General features: G+C 49.6%; 1 protein-coding gene across 4 annotated transcripts in view; it reads right to left on the bottom strand.

Annotated features, from left to right (window-relative positions):
• The window catches only part of LOC138565198 (uncharacterized), a 201,452-nt gene extending 186,932 nt beyond the window's left edge, over positions 1-14,520 (bottom strand). For 2 of the 4 annotated variants that reach the window (XM_069642965.1, XM_069642962.1), the window contains exons 1-3: positions 14,439-14,520; positions 11,524-12,521; positions 6,278-6,865 (exon numbers count right to left, since the gene is read on the bottom strand). In XM_069642965.1, coding sequence (XP_069499066.1) covers positions 6,278-6,865; positions 11,524-12,490 — 1,555 coding nt within the window. In that variant the 5' untranslated portion in view covers positions 12,491-12,521; positions 14,439-14,520. Of the gene's footprint in view, positions 1-6,277; positions 6,866-11,523; positions 12,522-13,989 lie in introns of all 4 variants that reach the window. The other 2 variants (XM_069642963.1, XM_069642964.1) reach the window with 2 other exon arrangements.
• Positions 14,521-14,737: the final 217 nt, after the last annotated feature.

Below are 14,737 nucleotides of genomic sequence, written 5' to 3'. Positions count from 1 at the left end.
TCTGATCGTGGCAGCCAATTCATTTCGAAGTTTTGGAAGGCTCTTTGTTCTCGCCTTGGTATGGAACGTGCCCCGTCTTCTGGTTTCCACCCACAGACCAACGGTCAAACTGAGCGCCTTAACGCCACCTTAGAACAGTACCTTAGATGCTACAGCAATCGTCTTCAGGACAATTGGGTTTCTTTCCTTCCTACGGCGGAGTTTACCTATAATAACTCATCTCATACAGCCATTGGACTCTCTCCTTTCTTTTGCACCTATGGGGTACATCCAAGATCTCTTCTTCCCTACATTCCGTCGCCCACCAATTCCCCGACGGCTCAAGAGGTTCTGCAGTCTATTTCTGATGCACACGTCACTGCCAGAAGGTGCTTGGAGAAGAGTCGCCAATACAACAAGCGGACAAACATCGTAGGCCTCGCCCTGAATGGAAGGAAGGGGACAAGGTTTGGCTGTCCACCAGATTCTTGCCGCGATGAGTGCACCATTCTAAACTTTCTCCTCGCTTTTTGGGTCCTTTTCCCATTCTTTCCAAAATAAATCCTGTTACCTTTCAGCTTAAACTACCTTCTTACCTCAGCCGCATTAATCCTGTCTTTCATGCCTCTCTTCTCAAACCTTTCATTCCGGACGTCCACCAGAGAGCTGTCCCCGACCAGCCTTTTCCTCAGGTGGATTCCTCTATGGAATATGAGGTCTCCTCTTTGCGTGATTCCCGCCACTACCGGGGTAGGTTGGAATATTTGGTGTCTTGGAAGGGTTACCCTAGGTCGGAGGACTCGTGGGAACCAGCTTCCAACATTCATGCCCCTCGATTGTTGGCTCGGTTTCATGCCCGCTTCCCCTGCGCTCTAGGAGGGGGCATACTGTCATCCGCCGTCCTGTTTGGCGTTTGTATCCGCGTTGGCGGCTACGCGCTGGAAGGGCGAGCGGAGGTTCCGCTACGTGAATTCTCCTCAGCGCGCTCTACGGTCTAGTGGTTTTCCAACATGGCGCCGCTGGGTAGTATTTCTTTCCTCCTCTCCCAGCGATCGCCGCGTTGCAACCCCCTTCACTAGTTTTTCCAGCCTCGACCGCCACGGTCACCTCCTTGTTTCTTCGGTCTGCCTTTCTCGGACCACCTATCCTTCTCTCTCTTTCCCTACCTCTGCCTTGCCTCTCCTTCCCGCCTTCTCTTAACCCTTCCGGCTTGTTTTCCCCTGCGGTGCGCGACTCCTCCGCACCCGCCCTCTCTGCCTTACCTTCGGCTGCGCCGTCTTCCAGCCGCTTCGGTTTCTGTTGCTCCAGAGTAGTTTTCTCCGCTGGTTCTCTTTCCGGTGGCTCTCCCTCTCTCTGGTTCCTTCTCTACTTTGGATATCTGGCTTCGCCTGCTCCCATCAGCAAACTACCTCAAGAACGCCACTACAGCTGCTTGCTCCGGACCTTCTCAAGCTGCTTCATTCATCGGAGGGTTTTTTCTGCCTGAACAGGCTTTTTCCCTTCGCTACTGTCTGATCGCGGGAAGGGGGCCCCAGGTTTGCTATACTTTAGCGCTCACTGTGGCTTCCTCTCGAGACAGATACGTTCTACACAAAAAGGAGAAGGACTCTCTCTCTCACAGGCAACTGCAACCGGAGGATTAAGAATCAGTTGAGGAGAGTGGGGAGGAACGGGAGTTGGCGGAATCATCCAGTCGGGACAGTCACATGACAGAATAACTTTAGGTTTATAGCAATTAGAAAATAGACCTTACCATGGATGTCAATCACAAAGCATGGGGTTGTCCAGCCCGGACAACCACCTCAGCCAATGGACACAAAGTGCGACTTGGGTCTCCAAGGAGACCCTGTGGAGGGGGTTACTAAACCCTCCCTTACATTCAGCCCACCTAGACACCCATACGCCAAAGGAGGGCTTCTTCACAGAGAACAAGTACACCAAACCTGGATTGGCGCGAAAAGCAAACAACAAGAAAGACCTTTACAACATGAAATGGCGAAAAACCACGCTAGGACCCAAAATAAAAATGATATGGTGTAGCGGGTTTTATGTTCACGTCTGTCACCACAGCCAGAACACTAACACGGGAATCTGTGTAAAAATGATAGTTACCACTGCCACCAGCCATATCAAGTCGGGAAGGGGGACACCAAGTGAGGGGAATACCATGTCTCGCCATCAGGCGCTCCTTCTCCACTCTCTGAGGACCCCTCACCCAGGTGATCCTCCCACACTTATACTCCAAAGGCAACGGCCGTGCCATGGCCATCTGAGTAAGGGATCCCCGGGGTCTAGGCAGTGAAACACCCTCTGGCTTTTCACAATAGGATGCCCATGGAAAGGTCATGAGGCTCTGGTTCAGCCAAAGCCTCCCCTGGCGATGGTCCAGTGGGAGCCGGAATAGCTCACAGGGACCCATAGTCGCCAAAGCATCAGCTGGAGTAGTCTTTGGTACATCTGCATTTTCGTATGTGTCGTCAGAAAACACCCTTGCTGCCATTCAAAATCCACCTCATGTCCTTAGTAGGGACCACAGAAAGCCCAGGAGGGACATATGGTGCCTGTGTAAAAAGTGGATCAGTAAGCGTAGGTCTTGGCATGACCTGAAGTGCACAATCTGAATCGCCAGATGGGAAACCCCTCTCTGAGACATTGACAAAGAAGAACGCATCTTTGTTGTGTGCAAGGTGGTCGCAGTGGTCACAGATGTCGATGGAATATGGTGCACAGCGGACCGAGTTGACAGGACGGTAGACAGGGCCGTGGAAGAAGACTTGTCCTGCTTACGCATTGTCAATGGGGTCGTAGACAAAGCTATTGTTGACGGGCCAGAGGAGATGTCGATGAGTGCTTCTTTGCTGAAGAGGAGTGCTGAGTAGAAGACGTAGACAGGCACTTCATTGAAGAAGACTTAGCTGATGATGTCATCATAGATGGAATCGTTGATACTGATGTTGACACTGTCGCTAACGAGGTGGCAGCTTGAGGATGGCTTGTATATCCCTTTTTAGCTCTTTTCCCATGGGAAGAGTAACTGTGGGGGCATGAACTCTTGGACGAGGAGGTCTGCTCTAACTGAGAGAAGCATGGCTACAGATGTATCTGAGGCTCCACAATCGTCTAACCAAGTCGCCAACCTCCGGTGACAAATCTTGACACATTTTTTTGGAGAACGACTGGCAGATGGAACAGTTGCCAGTCTTGTAATCAGGATAAAGACAGTAGAGCCAGTCGTCGTGAAGATCCTCTATATAAACGTTCATGTGACATGTGCAGAGACCTCGAAAAGGCTCTTCTTCCTGGTGTCAGCCATAGCTTCACATACACAATTCCAAGGCCTCAACGAAAAGGAGCCGAAGATACCTCCAAAGGCATCGAGAAGCTGGAACACCACCACCGCAGGTGGAGGACGTTTCTGGTGTCGTGAAGAGTCAAAGAAACAGTAGGAATGTGTTGTAAAAAATCTGAAGATGGCCCCTGGGGAGATGGGGCTAAGGGATATCTGTCAATTGGTTGTGTGGCAGTATGATTCAAAATGACAAATAGTGCACTAAAGGGACAACAATTTAAAAATGTAAAAGTAAACTGCTTTAATGTTAGCAGGGGTCTCAGCCTGACAAAGGGGAATTTACAAACAGCATGTGAATCTATGAAAGATCAAATGCTGAGAATCAATATTTATTTGCACCTAGTCATTCATGCACATTATAAGATGCATTTTTACCTCTTCAGATTAGGCAGTAATAGTAGTAGTTTCTTCCGTCGTGCTACTTGTACTACTGGTCCAAGCGTATACATGGAGCTGTGTGGGAGAAAGCATGTGGACGGGCACCAGGTGCACATCCTTCCTATATTGTTGGGGGTATTTTCTGTATCCTACTTTTCTTTTTTGGGAGTATTTGTCTATCTTTAGGGAGTAAAAGTGGCTGACATACCCCTTATCTGTAGGACTGGGCGTGAGTGAACTTAGATTAATCTAACTGAGCAAGTGCCTCACGGGAGGCTTCAAGCATTGAAGCAGACAAAAGAAACCTTACAGGGGGCATCATTACGAGATGGGTGGTAGCCATGGTGCAATTAGCACCATGGCTGCCTCCCATACCATGTCAGGGATGGCACTCTATTAAGAGTGGCACAGGACACCCAAAAAGGGTTTGGGTGGTTGTGCCTAAATAAAGTGGACAGAGAAGCACACACACAGCAGAAAGGAAAGAGAACGAAGAGTAGGCAGGAGTAGCAAGGAAAGGTACAGAATGAATTTTCTCTTGGGGTGTATGCAGATATAGGAAAAGAGTATTCCACGAACCTTAGGAAATACTCAAGCCTTCTGCACAGTTTGCTATAACAGAGGCCCACGCTGTTTGCTCACGACTTGGAACAGCAGCTATGGGTGTCTGTAATGTAGAAACGAGACAGGGGAAGGGGCAGAGGTTGACTGATGGGAACCAACAGACAAGCTCTGTACAAAAGGGTCTACAAACAGGACAAGAGAAGATACTTACAGACAAATCCAGGAAAAGGAGGTTGATAGCAAACTAGCAGAAGGAAATGAAGGGAAAGTCGTGTAACAGGATAGGATAGCAGAGGACAGTAAGGAACAAGGTTGAGAGCTCAGAGGAGCAGGAAAGCAATGAGCAAGCCCACAGGAGCAGGGCTGTAAGGTAGAGAGCCCAGAGGGAAAGGGCTTAGGGCAGCAGAGTAAAGCAGGCTGCAACGGCAAGGAACCCAGAAGGACCGGGCAGCTAGGAGTGAGCCCTGAGGGGTAGAGCCGCTGACCGTAGAAGGTTGCAGAGGACTGTAGAGGGCTGCTAGGCCGAGAACCCAGCGGACAAAGGTAGGTAGTAAGCAGCGGAGCGTGATCAGCTGCAAAGTAGGAAGCCCAGAGGACAAGGTCTGTAGGCAGCCGGAGTGAGGCAGGCTGCAGAGCAGGGAGCCCAGAGGACAAGGGCTGAGACTGGAAAGCAGCAGAGCGTGATCAGCTGCAATGTAGAAAGCCCGGTAGGGCAAGGGCGGAAGCTGGAAGGCAGCAGAGCGTGATCGGCTGCAATATGGAGAGCCCGGAGGGCAAGGGCAGAGGCTGGAAGGCAGCAGAGCGTGATCAGCTGCAATGTAGAAAGCCCGGTAGGGCAAGGGCGGAGGCTGGAAGGCAGCAGAGCGTGATCGGCTGCAATGTGGAGAGCCCGGCAGGGCAAGGGCGGAGGCTGGAAGGCAGCAGAGCGTGATCGGCTGCAATGTGGAGAGCCCGGAGGAGCAGGGCTGTGAGGAAGAGAGCCTGGAAGGCTATGGCTGTAGGCAGCGAAGAGTAACAGGCTGCAAAGCAGGAAGCCCAGAGGAGCTGGACTGAGGCAGGGAGCCCAGAAGGCTAGGGCTGTAGGCAGCAGGGTGTAGCAAGCTGCAAGGCAGGGTCCAAGCAGGAGTGATGGTAAACAGCATACAAAGATCCGTAGAAAGACACGAAAGGTGGAGGAAGGTCTCTCAATGCAAGAGGCTGAGCGACTGCAGGCAGCAGCCTTTTATACTGCCTAGCCCAGCACAGAGGCAGGCTAATTGGTTGCACCTGGCTAAGCACACCTGCAGACAATCGGCCACCTCCCTCTCTGTTCCTGAGTTGGTGGAAGCAGAGCCAATCCCTAGGGCTTCTGGGGGGTGTAGTTCCTTTGATAACCAATAGGAACAGCCAGGAATCGATGCTTATAGCCAAGTGCATTGTGGTATGCGTAGTTTGTTGGAAAAAATAATAAAGCACCAAAGTCTTGCAAATGGGAAATAAAGTCCCCAAAGTAAATATAGATTGATCCAAGAGTCTGTTGTAAATAAATGATAAACAAATAGTCCATATTGAGCGCAAATGGATGCGACCATGGCGCAGGCATGACATACCGTGTCCGGTCTCGTTCAATGGTGACTTACTGGTGTAGTCCAACCCTGGCGGGACCGGTAAATCCCCTTTGAACATGCCATTCCCCATTACCATTTGAGCTCCCATAGGGCTCAATGGGAATGGGGAGGGCGCTACTAACGGACTCGCGAATGGCAAGCCCGTTATTAGCGCCCTGGTCCCTTATCGGGACCCGTCAGGGACGTGTGGTCAGACCACACGTTCCTTACGGTTCCCTTCTAGGGACCTCGGAATCGGGTGGTAAGGGATTACCGGCACCAGTCTCCTTACCGGTGCACGGTATCCCTTACCGCCCGACTCGTAATGACCCCCAGGAAGGCCTCCGCAGCAAGGAAATGCAAGGTAAATATTACAGTTGATTAATATTACAGCACTGCCAACATTTATTACAAATATTACCTGCAAAGGATATTTCTGTTCTCTTTTCTGCCGTGCACGTCTCCCCATCAGACCAGGCATCTTCATTGCTGTCTTTGTCGTCGTCACTAGGTGGCCCCTTTTCTTTAATCTCCTCTGCTGCTTTTTCCTGGTGTTCCCGAACCAATGGCTCCTTTTCCTTGACCCTTTCACTTCCATCAGAAACAACCTCACCAGATGACTCTTCAACTTGTCTAGTCTTTCCATCCTCCTCCAAGCGCTGGCAAGCTCTGCCAGATTCTCTCTCGGATGAATTGTTATGGTATCGGAGAGTTTTCACCATTTGTGATATTAGACAGGGCTTCTCCCCGAAATTCTTGAGGCTTCTATCACACTGTACCCCCTCCTCGAAGGACACAGGCCCAACGTGCTTGCGTGTCCATTCTTCCTCTTTAATCACGTCCTCCTCCAAGTCACTGGTACATGGCTTCAACTCCAAGTCTCGTGGGTCTGTCACTGATAGCAATGCCTTCTCGCTCCCCCAAGTTTTATCCCCCAAGTCCTGGAAATATTTAATAGCTGTCTCTCCTTTGATCCTTTTAATGAACAAGGGCCTCTCAAACGCAGACCCTGAAAACAACAGAAAAGGGGTAAAAACAAATGCATGTCATTAGTGAAGATCACTTTCATTGTTCGGGACACTTTCCCAAATCATTCTGCATACATTTCCGTAGGTACATCTCGGTCCTGATCTACAGCTCTGTGGAGGCCTGAACCACCCGATCCCCATCAGCGATTCAGTACAAGTGAATCAGGTAACAACCGAATTAGGGTTGAAAAGCGAGAGGAACTCGACATGTACTATATAAAAATAGGATATTATCATTATTTTTATTCTTGCCCACCCCAACATCAGACAGAGAAGAAAAGAATACCTTACCCACTAATACAGTACAAGAAGAGAAGTAGGAGAGTCCCACTGCCTCTTAAACCAAGGCACTTGGTCCTTGACTCAGAGTGTGAAATATGTATCGGTTTCCCTGGTCTAAAGCCTGATATCCCGGACAGGTTGGATGGTTTGTCTGCCCCAGCGCCACCTGGATGACTGTGCAGATGCAGGCTCATGATTGCGGGAGTGACGCCAGTGCTCCATAAAGGCTTGCATCTATGCTACGGGAGGTACCTCCATGCCTTGGGGATGTCCACTACAATAATCAGGGAATTTGAGAAGCCAGCAGAAAGGGCATCAGCTTGTTGACCCCTGAGTCCCAGATCAAGGAGGGTTAACGGAAGCATGTGGAGTTCACAACCAGAGGTCAACAATGCTCCAGTTAGTGACTGATGAGAAGTCAGAATTGGCGTGGATAGTTTTCCGTCACAGACTGGATTTTGGTGCATTCTTTGGGGATACATTAAGACTAAAAGTCAAGAGTTTTATTTAATCAGCCAAACCCAAGAGCAAGAGCAATAATCAAGAAGGATCTTCGTGGCAAATGTAAAGAGTTTATGACAATTCTACTATTGGGGCTTGGAGTAAGAATTCGGCAGAGAGTAAAATCAGACATGCATCTGAATCGAGGACAGGATTTGGTATAACAACCAAAATGTTGAACATTTATTGCTCTGGAAACGACCTCAGCTTGAAGATCAAGTGCATTACTCTCATTTAGTTTTATTGACAGCGTGAGAGTCGAGAAAATAAATATGTGCATGCTTCCCAACTTCCGGAAGGAGTTGCAGACATCCTTCCTGAAACAGACGTAGACACTGTAGCAGCCTAGGGATCAAGGTGACTCAGGACCAACTTAATGCGATATTCCTTCCTGAAACAGAAGTGGACACTGTAGCAGCCTAGGGATCAACATGTGACTCGGGACCAACATAATGCAATATTCCTTCCTGAAACAGAAGTGGACACTGTAGCAGCCTAGGGATCAAGGTGACTCAGGACCAATTTAATGCGATATTCCTTCCTGAAACAGAAGTGGACACTGTAGCAGCCTAGGGATCAAGGTGACTCAGGACCAACTTAATGCGATATTCCTTCCTGAAACAGAAGTGGACACTGTAGCAGCCTAGGGATCAAGGTGACTCAGGACCAACTTAATGCGATATTCCTTCCTGAAACAGAAGTGGACACTGTAGCAGCCTAGGGATCAAGGTGACTCAGGACCAACTTAATGCAATATTCCTTCCTGAAACAGAAGTGGACACTGTAGCAGCCTAGGGATCAAGGTGACTCAGGACCAACTTAATGCGATATTCCTTCCTGAAACAGAAGTGGACACTGTACCAGCCTAGGGATCAAGGTGACTCAGGACCAACTTAATGCGATATTCCTTCCTGAAACAGAAGTGGACACTGTAGCAGCCTAGGGATCAAGGTGACTCAGGACCAACTTAATGCGATATTCCTTCCTGAAACAGAAGTGGACACTGTAGCAGCCTAGGGATCAAGGTGACTCAGGACCAACTTAATGCAATATTCCTTCCTGAAACAGAAGTGGACACTGTAGCAGCCTAGGGATCAAGGTGACTCAGGACCAACTTAATGCGATATTCCTTCCTGAAACAGAAGTGGACACTGTAGCAGCCTAGGGATCAAGGTGACTCAGGACCAACTTAATGCGATATTCCTTCCTGAAACAGAAGTGGACACTGTAGCAGCCTAGGGATCAAGGTGACTCAGGACCAACTTAATGCGATATTCCTTCCTGAAACAGAAGTGGACACTGTAGCAGCCTAGGGATCAAGGTGACTCAGGACCAACTTAATGCGATATTCCTTCCTGAAACAGAAGTGGACACTGTAGCAGCCTAGGGATCAACATGTGACTCGGGACCAACATAATGCGATATTCCTTCCTGAAACAGAAGTGGACACTGTAGCAGCCTAGGGATCAACATGTGACTCGGGACCAACATAATGCGATATTCCTTCCTGAAACAGAAGTGGACACTGTAGCAGCCTAGGGATCAAGGTGACTCAGGACCAACTTAATGCGATATTCCTTCCTGAAACAGAAGTGGACACTGTAGCAGCCTAGGGATCAAGGTGACTCAGGACCAACTTAATGCGATATTCCTTCCTGAAACAGAAGTGGACACTGTAGCAGCCTAGGGATCAAGGTGACTCAGGACCAACTTAATGCGATATTCCTTCCTGAAACAGAAGTGGACACTGTAGCAGCCTAGGGATCAAGGTGACTCAGGACCAACTTAATGCAATATTCCTTCCTGAAACAGAAGTGGACACTGTAGCAGCCTAGGGATCAAGGTGACTCAGGACCAACTTAATGCGATATTCCTTCCTGAAACAGAAGTGGACACTGTAGCAGCCTAGGGATCAAGGTGACTCAGGACCAACTTAATGCGATATTCCTTCCTGAAACAGAAGTGGACACTGTAGCAGCCTAGGGATCAACATGTGACTCGGGACCAACTTAATGCAATATTCCTTCCTGAAACAGAAGTGGACACTGTAGCAGCCTAGGGATCAACATGTGACCCGGGTCCAACTTACTGCGATATTCCTTCCTGAAACAGAGTGGACACTGTAGCAGCCTATGGATCAACATGTGACTCGGGACCAACTTAATGCGATATTCCTTCCTGAAACAGAAGTGGACACTGTAGCAGCCTAGGGATCAACATGTGACTCGGGACCAACTTAATGCAATATTCCTTCCTGAAACAGAAGTGGACACTGTAGCAGCCTAGGGATCAACATGTGACTCGGGACCAACATAATGTGCTATTCCTTCCTGAAACAGAAGTGGACACTGTAGCAGCCTAGGAATCAACATGTGACTCGGGACCAACTTAATCCGATATTCCTTCCTGAAACAGAAGTGGACACTGTAGCAGCCTAGGGATCAACATGTGACTCGGGACCAACATAATGCGCTATTCCTTCCTGAAACAGTCGTGGACACTGTAGCAGCCTAGGGATCAAGGTGACTCGGGACCAACTTAAAGCGATATTCCACTTTATTTTTATAACCAAAAGTGATAGGGCTGACTGAAGTACAACCAGTGGCCATGGAAGCATTGGAACAAACAACATGGGCATCAAAAAGGCCCTTAATTTAGGATGGTGGTCATCATGCCTTCGCTCCAGGCCACAAACTTTTCACTAGCCATTTCCACACACTATTGTATAGGCACCCTTTGTGGAAATGCTTCCGCCATCTGTAACTGTGTTATTGTAAGTCATTTCTAATTCAAACCAACACCCCTGTTCTTTAAATAAATACAAAATGACCCAGGGACACCTGATCATGCTGGGTTTTTTGCCAACTGTGTTGTGGTGTTTATAACACACACACACATCCCATCCCTTCCACACCCTCACCCACCCTCCTACTAACCCTGAAATATTTAATGTACCGCTACCCCTCAAAATAATGCTGCAAAAAGTGTGGCAAAACATCAGTTTCACCAAATGCGATGCAATAGAAGACGCAATCAGAGGAGTGGGTAACCTAAATGACGGTTGCCTAAAAATGAAGAGATAGAACTGTCGGACTGAGGTCCAGAATAACCACTTCACGCCCACGTCAGGGTTGCTTAGATCACCTTCTTGTCTGTCTTAAACGCTGCCCAATCCAACACTGCAGATGCTGCCTGGCCTTAAGACCCCCAACTCCCCTGTACCCAGGACATTTTTTTTAACTAGTTTTGCCCCACAGACCCTGCATAAACTTCTGATTCCCGCGTTCTCTACAGGTTAGTTTGACTACGTTCTTCCAAGTATGCATCAGATCCTACTGCTCTGACCAGAAATGTTGTGAACAAGAGACATTGGGCCTCATTACACGGTAGGCGGTAAGGGTTTACCGGTACCGGTATTTTACCGGTACCGGTAAATCCTTACCGCCTTACTACGAGGTCCCTTTGCGGGGTGGGGAATTTAACGCCTGCTTTTTGCAGGCGTTAAAAACCAACCCGCAAAGGGACCAGTGGAGCTGATTACGGTACCGCAATTTGCGGTGCCGTAATTAGCGCCTTCCCCATTCCCATTATGCCCTATGGGACAAAAATGGGAATGGGGAAGGGCAATGGGGGAAGGGGGAATTACTGCCCCGCCAACCTTGGAATAGGTTGGTAATTCCCCTTTCCTCCAAGGCGGTACCGGTAAATTACCGGCATGAACCATGGCGCTAATAGCGCTATGGTTTACCGCCTACCGTGTAATGAGGCCCATTGTGTCTGATAATCTTACAGCTTAACACATCTCAATTACAGGCCCAGTGGCAATCGCCAGAGGAATCTATGGCAACAAACATACCTGGGGTGGCTTCGCACACAGTCCTCTCTGGGTTGGCACAGCTTCGTGCCAAAGAGCATATCACGGCAGCTTTGTTTGCAGGAAGAGTATCTGATCCTTGGGCTATTGAAGGCTCTGTAAGTCCCTCCCCATACGAACACTCTGGGTTCAACTCGTAGCTTTGCCCTGATCCCGGCCCATAACAAAGCACTTGTTCTGGGGCTTGGTTCCCCTCTTGCTCCTTTGTTTCAGGGGTAAATGGTTCAAGCTTGAGGCTTTGATCTGGGTCTTGACCATCAGGAAACAGTGGCTGAGTGCACAGACTCCCTTCTGGGCCCTGTCCATCAATACATGTTGTTTGAATAGCATGGCTCTGTTGTTGGTTTTCCCAATCGATAAACACTGATTGTATGCACTGGTTCTGTTGTCCCTGCCCATCAGTAATCACTGATTGTGTGCATTGGCTCTCCCTGACTTGTCCTTCTGTAAACAGTTGTCGACGAAGCAGGCTGGGCTCTGCTGCCTTGCCTGAAAGAGGTCTTGTACGAAATCCTTGCAGATTACACGCTCCGCTTGTGTCCTGATTGGCCGTCTGCACAGACATTATGCGTTTTTTCATGTAATCTTGACCCTTGGTCATCCAGATTTGCTTCATAATCTCTGCAACTTTATGAGGCATGTCCTCCATAGTATTCTGCAAGCGATCCATTTTTACTTGCATCTGTTGCAGTGCGGCAGCTATGTGAGAGTTCTGAATATGCGCTGAATGGGGCCCAGCCTCTTGGATCCTTTGGCATGAGCCCTCGGCAATGGTATGCGACACTGGTCGATGCCCAGCCTCTTGTCTTACTGCCCCCGGCCTTTCAGAGACTTTCTGCTGGACGAGAAGCCCAGCAGTTGCTCTTCTAGTAGAGAAGCTAGGGGCAGGACTGGCTGCCGGTGTTGCTCTTGCACGCTCAGAGGAGCGCTGCACTTCTTGTCTCCCCATTTAGACGATTAGATGCCGCAGTCTCAAAACTCTGCAGAAGGGAAAATGAAGAATGTTACCACATCTTAAAACAGTGTGAATACAACACAAGGGTAGGGGAGAGAGTAGGTATCTTCAAACATTATATAAAAACTGTGAATATTCGCTTATAATTTTTTCTTATTCCACTATTTGCTATCTTCTTGAACTGACAACAACTTAATTGGTTATCAATGCAGGAGAAATAGATTTAGAAACATTGATTTTTATAGGAGGGAAGAGGAAAGTTGGGGAGTGTACACAGATACAATAGGTAGAAAACCTCTGCTTATATTCTGATCAAATGATATAACATTGTAACATATGTGATGTAAACCAAGAGTCCATGGCAACTATAAACGATGTGATATGTAAACAGAACACCAATTAGGCCAATATCTATAAAAGAATGTGGAGGACCAGCTCGCCATTACTTACTAGACCTTATATAGGACATTGGAAAGGGGGAGGGGGGCACCAGGTGACGCCCCTTGGAATGAATGCCTATGGTGTGGCCCCCTGAAATAAGGGGGTAAGGGCACCACGGCTTAACATTGCATAGGGATCAAGCCCCACCCCCTGGCCCCGCCTTCTTCTACTTGGGAGAAGGAGCAGGAAGCAGGGGTCCCAAGTATGATGACCCGGAAGGAGAAATGAAGGACACAAGGGGCTTGTGGACAGGAAGGGGAAGAAGCCCCTCCCCTGTATAATACCCTGATTGGAGGGCAAAGGTATCATCGCACCTGCAACAGGTGACATGAGAGGCTCATTTGGGGACTCGATATAGTGAGCGCACAGGGGGACTGGTCTCTTCTCTGCTTACCCCTGTTAGCCTGACACGATGGAGGGGCACCCCCGTTTGGTCATCAGCTTTCTGCCCAGGCTGGTGGAAACATGAAGGCGTGACAGCGCGGCCTGCAGCCCCACCGCAGCGGCTGTCAATGTGATTTGCCCTGAGCGGGAGGCTCAGGGGGGTTCAGGGAGTGAGACCCAGGCATGCTAAGGAAAGAGTTGAGAAGGAGAAAAAGTAAGCTGCACAGTCATTGCGGCATAAAATCGCGCGTCCTAGGGTTTTGGGCAGAGAAGCATTTGCCACTCCTATAGGGGTGGTGGAGAACATCATGGCAGATGCCGTGGGCAGGGTTTCTGGGACACACTGTCCTTTCCCTTCCTGCACTAGGTTCCCACCCCCCCTGGCGTAAGGCACGGATGCATCAATGGTAGGCTGGAGATCTCGCCCCTGGATCCTCTAAGATGAGGTACAGCAGCTGCACCACGTGCTAGGTAGGGGATACCGATGGAGCAGCTTTCCCAGAGAGTCACGGGGGGGACAGGCACCACCTGGCACCGAGTGCTTAGCTCCTGTAAGGATGGGGCATTCATTATCCAGCATTCGTAGAAATACCGAGCCCTGTATGTGGCTAAAGTGTTCTTCCCCCCAAAAAATATAGAACCACTGACATTCCGACCATCTAACTTACAACTTTGGAGGTGAACAACCAGACTCCATGTGAGACTTTGTAGTAGCATCCTAAGCCCAACCACAGACATGTGTTCTCGCTGTTGATCAATGAAAACTAGGAAGCCATGGAAATGCTGATCAGATACTGAGGCACCTATTGAGTGGTCCCTTCGCACAGGCCACCTTCCAGCCAGGAAGGAAAGGATGCTGACTGCGGCTGCTCGTCTCTGCAGCCCTGCAGGTCCCATTACAGCGAGCACTACAAGTCCCAGAATTCCTAGAAGTCACCCAGGCCCGGGGAAGCATGGCCTGCTGATGGGAGCGCTGCTTTGCCTTTCAGTGACTACCTCTGCATGTGGCGTGTGCAGGGGAAAGTGGGGGTTATGCCCGGGCATGAGATGAGGCGGAACCTGTTGTGCCGGGGATGTGGGCGGGGGGGACGCTTAGTGCAGGGCGAGCCGAGCTCACCTTCCCTCTCCAGCACAGGCTCGAAGATCCGACGTAGCAACTGACACTCATGGGGGAGGGTCTTCGGGAGCGGACACTTCCGGTGTCCTGGTGGCAGAGACAGCACAGGACGGAGAGAAGCCGAGGGGGCCGGAGCCGGAAGCCAGAGAGAGACAGCTCGAGACGTACATCATTTCCGGCCTCAGACTCTCTGACTTCCACTGCGACGCCACGCTTCTCAGGGGCGCTGGACTGCACGTGACCCGGCCCGAGAAAGAGGGGCACTGCCCACTACACTGGCACCCGTATCCACCCCCCAG

Source organism: Ambystoma mexicanum, chromosome 1p (genome assembly GCF_040938575.1).
Source record: "Ambystoma mexicanum isolate Mex_15411 chromosome 1p, UKY_AmexF1_1, whole genome shotgun sequence".
Classification (NCBI taxonomy): Eukaryota; Metazoa; Chordata; class Amphibia; order Caudata; family Ambystomatidae; genus Ambystoma; species Ambystoma mexicanum.
Note: the sequence above shows the minus strand (reverse complement) of the source record. Positions and strands in the feature narration are given on the sequence as shown.